Source organism: Copidosoma floridanum, unplaced genomic scaffold, assembly GCF_036245765.1.
Source record: "Copidosoma floridanum isolate Cflo_tuat_1 unplaced genomic scaffold, Cflo_Japanese_pri ptg000001l, whole genome shotgun sequence".
Classification (NCBI taxonomy): Eukaryota; Metazoa; Arthropoda; class Insecta; order Hymenoptera; family Encyrtidae; genus Copidosoma; species Copidosoma floridanum.
Genome location: NW_028321878.1, coordinates 5,851,660 through 5,860,129, shown reverse-complemented (window position 1 = coordinate 5,860,129; position 8,470 = coordinate 5,851,660). Strand labels below are relative to the sequence as shown.

General features: G+C 46.5%; 1 protein-coding gene across 1 annotated transcript in view; it reads left to right on the top strand.

The window, feature by feature from the left end:
• Window positions 1-5,885: 5,885 nt before the first annotated feature.
• SLO2 (slowpoke 2) overlaps window positions 5,886-8,470 on the top strand; it is a 148,487-nt gene continuing 145,902 nt past the window's right edge. Inside the window, exon 1 of the mRNA XM_089594490.1 lies at window positions 5,886-6,260. Within this exon, the coding sequence (XP_089450616.1) occupies window positions 5,893-6,260 (368 nt within the window). The 5' untranslated portion in view covers window positions 5,886-5,892. The remainder of the gene's footprint in view (window positions 6,261-8,470) is intronic.

Genomic DNA, 8,470 nt, shown 5'->3' with positions numbered 1-8,470 from the left:
TTTGCTCCGATCGCGTGGATGAAAGTATTCACGGATTTTTAGAGCCAAAGAATGAAAAAAAAAAAAAAAAAAAAAAACCGATTGAGAGGTGTAAAACCCTCAACGATGTATCAAAATCATCCATTCGAACAGCACTGAATCTCGAGACGTTTTACGGACTGTAAATACTCCTTTTCTCGTAAATGATGTTACCTAAAAAAAAAAAAAATAATAATAAAAAAAAAGACTCCTCGCATCGAAGATTGAACCTCCAGATCGGCTGTTTGCTCATTTCGAGAGCTCATTAAATTGTGCGACAGACACGGCACCAACGTTATGATCATTATCGCTTCAAATTTACGAGGGGTCCAGGGAGGGGGTGGTGCAAATGGAAAAGGGCCTCCTCACCTCTCTCGGGGGAAAGTCTCGGGCAAGTCGCTACAGGCAGGCTCGATCGGAAATTTAAATATTCATTTGTCAGCCGAGCTTGTAGTGGACTGTTTGTTGTCACTGTCAAACGATTCTCGCATTTCGCGTCTTCGGAGATCTATTTTGATGTCTCCGTCTTGTCTTTGTTTCTCTGCTACTGGCTGTAAAATCTCCGTAGCATTGGGTAACTGAAATGGGAACAAAGGCTTGCAGCTGGAATCGCTTTACATGAATTTCCATCGGGGCGGGGTACTCTTGGGCAGGTGAGGGGATCTCTCTAGCATGACTCGTGAACACGATTGGATTATTCCGTAATGCTGGAAAATCGGATGCTTATTTTTAGAAATGGAGCAGTGCGTGACACGCATTATGCATATTCAAGGGGCATAATTCGAGAGACACTGACATTGTCATTGTAACGAACGCGTTGCATATACCGTTTTTTGGTTTTTCGGCCTTATGAAATATGAACAAGGCTATTATAAAAAAAAAAAAAAGTTACTCCGATAGATTTTGACGTACAATAATGCTTCGTTTGTTTGAAGCGATTTCGTGCATGATGTAACGTTAATATTCAAACAGCCTCTGACTTTCGCTCACTTTCCAAAGTGCACTCGTAAGTTTTTCATGATCACTTTAAAAAAACCAGTAAAAAAGTTTTTTCAAAGGATCATCCCTTGAGCTCCCAGCAGTACTTACAGAGAACAATACAATTTGCAAAAGAGTCGTGCAAGCGCAGAAAAGTGCCAGTTAATTAATCTCCGTCTCTCAGAGAGCATCTACCCATACACACACCTATAACGGGCTAACAGAGGAAAGCTCGTAGAGACGGAGAAGAAAAAAAAATGCATATGTACGAAGCTTTTCGAAGGGCCTCTTTCCCAAAATCTCGGGCTATTCTCTCGGAGCGGGGGACATACGAGCTTTTTCAGGTCAAGAGCTTGCAGATCGATGACACCTCTCACCCACCCATCGAGACCTCGATCTGCCCTACCGACTGCCAATTTCTTGCCAGCACTTTACCCTACACCTCGTTTCGGTAGCAAATTGTTGGCTGCCACGCCGTAGGAGCGCGCATCGGTTGCTCCGTGTGCCACCCCTTCAACTTTGTAAGAGCAATACCGTCAGATATCTGAGGAATGTAGGCAGGATGGACCCGAGCGTGCAGCTTGCACCGTGAAGATCGTATACCATCACAAGACGTTACGAGGAAAATGCGATCCGTCCGAGCGAAATTCGAGGAATTTTTTTCATACCGATGTTAAGGTGGACCATTGCACCCTTCTCGACCACCCACGAGATTCTCATTCGCTAGGCCGACAGTGCGGTTTGATTAGCTGTATAAAATTCACGGGCCACCGAATACGTCGAGCGTGTACGTTTCATTCTCGTAATTCGAGTCTGCAGAATTTCTCTTTTGACAACGCAGAACCAAATTTTCCCTTGGAAATGCTGCACAAACATTCTTTTTTTTCCGAGTCCCCGAAATATTCCATCCGCGTCTATGCCCCCGGATTTCTCGCTCCACCGGCTACACGAGCCAGCCAGTGTTTTTCCTCGTATTGAAAATCGAACTCTGCCGAGTCAAAGTAGTGGTCCATCCCACGCACGGTTTCCATGCAACAAAAACGGAGACCTTTCTCTCGCATCGTTGGCCGAGCTTGGCTCCTTTCCCGGACGGTGCGATGAGGTTGCCGAGCCAAATCAATTGGTGGAACGGCTTTTTTCCGTGCAGAGGCGAATTAGTCGGGTAGAGTAGACACTAAGTGATATTTTGCCTTTCCTGTGAACTAGTCGGGCTTTTGCGGTGATTTAGCCGACGATCGAGGCGTGTTGCGCCAATATGATCGATTTACATGTTCTTTCGATTTTTTTTGGCATATTCTGTCACGAGCACGGATCTATGGAAAATGTTTTATACACTCCAAAAGATTTCATGGGCAATTGTTTATCGTGATGAGATGAAATTGCACAAGCTTCAATCGTGTAAACGCACAATTTTCCCTATAAAATCAACAGACCAAACACATTGATTTTTGATGGACGGTTGGAGTTTAATTTCATCTGAAATCCAATCGCCGAATGAACTTTGAGCGAGTGACAATTATTTTGCAATTGTGATTAATTAATTCATGTGACCAGTCCTAATCCCAATCACAGGCAATCAGCCACCAACACTCGATCACTTCTCCCAAATCCAGCCAAGTGACTCGGCAAAGCTTAAAAATAAGCCAAAGCGTATACGCACCACAGAGACATATACGCCGCGTAAGCATCATCGTGTACGCGCCAACGACCTTGCACCCGAGCACGTGACGCAGCCGCGAAATTTGAGTTACCCGCGCAGGCGCTCTCCCCCGCGTACAATCGATGCCCAGCTGCTCTGCCCCCGAGGCGGTACCGTTCACGCGAGCAACTTACACACCCCCTCTGGACGCACTTTCTGTATTAATGTCACGTAAAAATCAACGATCACTCAACAACTTCAACGAGCTCCTGCGAGCTAGGCAACATGATTCGGCACAGCCACTTGATGGCCCTGCATTCCGTGCGCAAGCTCGCTCTCGCCCCGTTTTCTCGAGCTTTTTGGGTTTTGGGCATACGCACGCACGAATGCAACGAGGGAGGGAAGCAGTAGCACACCTGTGAAAATTTTCTCACCGTCTAGGACGACGGATGACTCGATTAAAGAAAAAAAAAAACAAAAACCGGTACAGCAGCCTCGGTAGCATCCCTAGCTGACGCAGTGTCGCCTTGACGGCAGAAACGGCAGAGCATACACAGTATATATATATATATATATAATATTGGGTCGCGTGTACAAAGCGAAAGCGCGCGCACGTTGCGCCTTTCTCCCTCTCTTTCGAGTCGCAACGGTGTGCACACGCAGAGTGTGTACAGTGATAGTGTACGTAGACAAGGCCGTCGTTAAAGAGATGGGGCTCGTGGAGCCGAGTGGAAGGGAAGGCCGAAGCTCTGCCGCAGTGGAGCGAGCAAGGGAGCTACCCTTCCCCTCCCCCTACCCTTCTGGTTTTTCCGGCAGTGTCAAACACACACGGATCTCTGCAACGCGTGTAGCGTAGTGTTTCTCGCGCTACTTGCCAACCGACCGTCCCCCGATCGGAGCCTCTTTGAGTTTTGCGCTCCGCGGTGCAGAGATCCGAAGTCACAAGACATGGATGACTCGAGTGCGAAGGTATGAGTCTCCGTGTCGTCTGTGGATCGTGCTTTCAATTTGTGTTGGTTTGAAAAATAATTCTCGTGTTTTGGGTGTTATCGGCAATCACGTCAAGTACAGCCGAGTGCGTCGAGTCTTTCTCGATCCATTTGAAAATGGCTGGTGGACACAATTGCCTACACGTGACGATTAAACAAAATATCGATGACTTGAAATAGAGGAGCGACAACTTTTTTTTTTTTGGTTTTTTTCTTCATCGCTGAAGAACGTGCAGCTCCAATGTAAAATCTCTCGTTGGAAACCAAAGTTGTTAACACACGGGGATCGTTAAAAAAAAAAAAAAAAAAAAAAAAGGTGGCAGGGGCAATTATAGCAGAGCCCATGTGGTCACGCGAGTCGTTGAGCGAGCAATGCATGCTGCGGAGTTGCTGGTGTTCCATCGGAGAACGGTACGACGTTTTATTATTCATGCGCCCTACGTGCCCCGGCCGAGGGAGAAAGTATTACGAAAGAGCGAGCTTTTAGCCGGACGAGCGGTGGTTATACCATAATACCCCGGGGTAAGCTGGAATTTGCCGTGCTTTCAATCCTTACCCCCCTTCGTACCGATTGCGTTTCAAGGAAATAATTTACTTGCCACCTGCCATTTATTTTGATGGCGTACTAAAATCGTTGCAAAGAACAACAGCGAGGGTGGAATAAAAGGGCGCGAACGCAACGCCCACCCCGCGCTAACCTTGACCTCCATTGGATCGTGTTCCTTTCTCTCCTCCAGGTTGTGGAATTTCACTACGCGGCAAAGGGAGCTCGCTGTGTTACAATTTCCATTCGTACTTGCGTGAGCGGCGCATCGGACGGAAAAATTTCGCCAATCACCATAAATTACCGTACCTTGGAGAGCCTTCTCGTACGCTTGGAGTCTTGAGGCTCACGCGATCCTGATGCAATGATTCACCGGATTGGGGAGAAGGAGGTAACGGCGACGAGAGGAAGGACGGTAATAACAATTTGGCTGGCAACTAATTGAATTGCCCGTTGAGCCTATATATGTATACGTGCCGAGTTCGCCCGCGAGAGGAGTCGTGGTTGATTGCTCGAGCCTATACTGGCTGATGGCCAACTCCATTGAATTTTTCATTCAGAAATCAAGGAAGGGACGAAATAATTGCCAGCGGTATTTAACGAGGGGGGATCGTTACAACTGCCAAGGACCATGGGTGCTTATCGGGTCCATACTTATTTCGACGCTACAGCAGCACAAAGAAGGAAGAAGAAAATAGGGTAGTGGTGGCGAAGGAGGTGGTTGTAGTTGTGTCGGTGAGCAGCGCACGAGGAGCGCCGTTGGCCTTGAGGCGAATCGATGCTCGGCACTATACTGGCACGGCACAGTGGCACAGTACCGCACAGACCAGCAGGAGCAGTAGCGGTGGAGCCCATGCAGTCGTCTGCCTGTGCGCACTCACGCTACTTCCCTTCTTTGAGAGCGAGAGTGAGAGGGGGGAGGGAAGGGGTTCGTATACACACACGTTTTATTCTCGTGTCCCAAAACACAGCAGTTAGGCGCTGACCAACGGTCACCGAGTGCTTCCTTTTTTTTATCGTCATTGTTGTTGAACGTTTAATTTTCGTTTCATTGAGCTTTGGCTGAGCTTGTAAACTCCGGTACCCTTTATATTATCTACAGGGTACGGAAACAGTGACAGTGCGTCGTATGATGCAAACGTTTGACCTCATTGCGTAAGATGTGACAAGTGCCAAGGTGTTCGTTGGGTACAGTGTCGATCGAGTGTTTTTCGTAGGTAGACACAACTGAAACAAAGTGCTGCTCGGCACTAAGCTAGCATATGCTACCGGGAGAGTAATCAAAGTGGCAGCACCACCAAATTTCCCCCCTCGTTGGATCCAGAGGAATCACAAAAGTTCGGATCGTGGGGTGTATTTGGGTCAGGTGCAGGCGTTAAAGTTCAAAGTGGCGTGAGCAAGCTTGGAGATGGAAAAATCCCTGGAATCGCCAAAGACTCCCCATCATCAGTAGCATGCCTCTTCGGTCGCACAGAACAGCGCAGAGCGCGGCCAGGATGAGTCCCGGCTTGGTGCGCTCGGTTAGAAATCGGCGCGACGCCAAGCCACAGCAAGACGACGAACTGTATGGATGATCGCAGGATTATTGGGGCCCAGCCAGTCCTACGGCCGCCACCATAGGTCCCACGAGCTGCGAGCAGGGGCAGGTGGCGGCCGACTCGTCGCCTCGGGACGCCGATGGTGGACGCAGGGGCTCGGGTGGCTCGAGCGAGCCCCTCCTCGACATGGCTGGCCGCGAGAACTCTTGGAGCGAGTACGAGGCCCTCAACGCCCTGGGCTCGGCTGCCGTTAGTCCAGGCTCGACGCCACCCAACCAGCACCCCCAAGCCGACAGCGACCCAGTGCTCACTGCCAACAGCACCAACAACCACCAGCAGCCGGCCGAGGCGACTTACAGCGAGTTGACTGGCAGCACGCACAAGGTACACTCGGCTTCGGCGCCGAGGGTCTACTTTCACGCGGAGAATCTGGCCTCGACGAGGCGCAGGAGTAGCTGCAGGGTCTTTGGGCCCCAGGCGTCCTACAGGAGGAGGAGCAGGAGCATGAGCGCCTGGAGCGACCTGTCGCGATCGTCCATCAGGTTCGACGAGAGGTGAGACTCTTTTTTATTTTTTTTTTTGTTACTTTTTATTTTATCTCTGTCTCGTATGATTGACATTGTGAAAGATTGCAAGCCAAAAGATGAAAATTTCCACCCCATCGATTCGCTTGGAACAGCTCGAGTTCAACGAACAAAAGTATCATTTGCGATCCATCCAATATCCATGAAAAATTTCCGCCAGTGGTTTTAATCAACTAAAACGCATCATCAGTATGGATACTAAAAATATCTTAAACACGTGGCCTTGCCTCTGACGCCACGTAACAAAAATACATTTCTGCACAAGCCATCGATTTAAAATTCAATATCGCAAAAGGATCGCACGGGAAAGATTCTCAGAGTTTCCGTGTGAGCTAACCGAGGGACATCGATTTGCCTACTGTAGTCCAAGCAACAGACACATCGGATTTACGCGTGGTTATCGCTGATCGTGGAAAATAGACTGCTTACTCTGAAATCCTTGGAATCAAAAATCCGGGGAACGCTTACCGGTGCGGTATCTCCTCGTTTTTAATAAACACGCGCTCTGCTGAGTCGCTTGTTCTCACTGCGTCCCCATTCTCTTGTAAGCCACAGAGCATCAAAGTTGCACCCAAAGTTTGCCAGGTTTTCTTGCTTGCGCAAGGGACATTCGTGACTCCGAATTATATGCACGCGTCTTTCCCCTCTTTCAGTTTTAGTCATCGAAATTTGGGGTATAGAATTTTTATCAAAAAGGCACGAATCGCGTTTGAAGGACTTATCGAGATTATACCTCGTCTTTAATGGCTTTATGCACGTCTTGGTGAATCTACCAACAACGCGAGACTTGAGTACTTATGATGAGTGAAAGCACAAATTGTCAGATATAAACAATGCTCCCGTGTAATCCGACCTCTAAACCATTGTTTGATAAAAGACTGATCCTCCCCCAAAGACTCTTGTCACGTTCTACTCAATCCAATCATCTACCTGTCAACTTTATTTCTTAAACTAATTTTTTTTTCTTTTTTTTTTTGTAAAAAGCAGATACATCTGTCATCGCAATATGTTCACCTTGATACGTTTACCATCACGAAAATTTCTCGTCCAAGCTTACGCAGTAATATCGTATGTCAATGTTTTAGGGACAAGAACAGATAGTAAGTATTTTCATGTACAAAAAAACTGCTCTCATTCGTCGATATTTTTCCTTTCCCATTGCTCACTGCTATGAGGGGCTCCATCAATGAGAGGCATCGGTCTGTAGATGGCTGATATCATCCTCGATTTTTCTCCACCTTCCATTTCCCCTCTATATTTTATATGATGATTTTATGATTGAGTTTTGTTTTTGTTGGTTGGATTTTTCCTTAAATAAACAAAAGTGCATCACAAGGGAGAGAACTTGCTTAGCATTACAGTGGTACTCTTTCCGTTTCCAATATATTATTATATTATCTCTGCTTCTGGTTAAACTCTCGCAGATCCCCGAGTTGTGTTCATTCTTTTCCCCCCTCATACATTATTCCATGCCCAAAGTGAAGTAACCTTCGATTGTTTTGAAAGCAAGCACGCTAAGTCTATTTCGCAGCTGGGAATAAACGGGAACGCAAAAGGTACCTCTATTATTTGTAACCTTAACTGAAGAAAAAATTACACGGTTGATCAGTGCGTGTGAGAATTACGTGATAAACTTATTGTTTTCGACTCATGCGTGGAGAAAAACACGGTATAGCTTGGAATTTAATTTAATTCTTATTCTAGTTATGACTAAAATCTTTTAAATTCGCTTCAATTGAAACGGCAAAGTGTACGTAATTTTATATCAAAAAAGTTAAAGTGAGAAATTTATTGAAGAAATCGGTTGTATCGTTCAATTTGAGAAAACCAAAATTGAGAAACCAAAAAATTCCCGTTTAAAAAATTTTTTTTTTCACAGCTGAATTTTACGACTAGCTGTGAAATGGACTTTTTTTAGGCCACGACTTTCTCGTTTCCCAGCCCGAGGCTCTTTGTTTTATGACACTTGCGCGAACTTCAACGTGAAACATACCTAAACACACAATTGAGAGTATAGAACCACGAAAAGCCCTGCAGTACTGCTTCACACTTTGAAGATGAAACTTTAGCTAGAAAAGCGTCGAAATACCCTGTATGTATAGTTAATCTCCACAGTTGAACTTTCTAACTTCTTGGTAAGTCATAGTTCAAGAAATGATTCGAGAAACTCCAACTCCTTC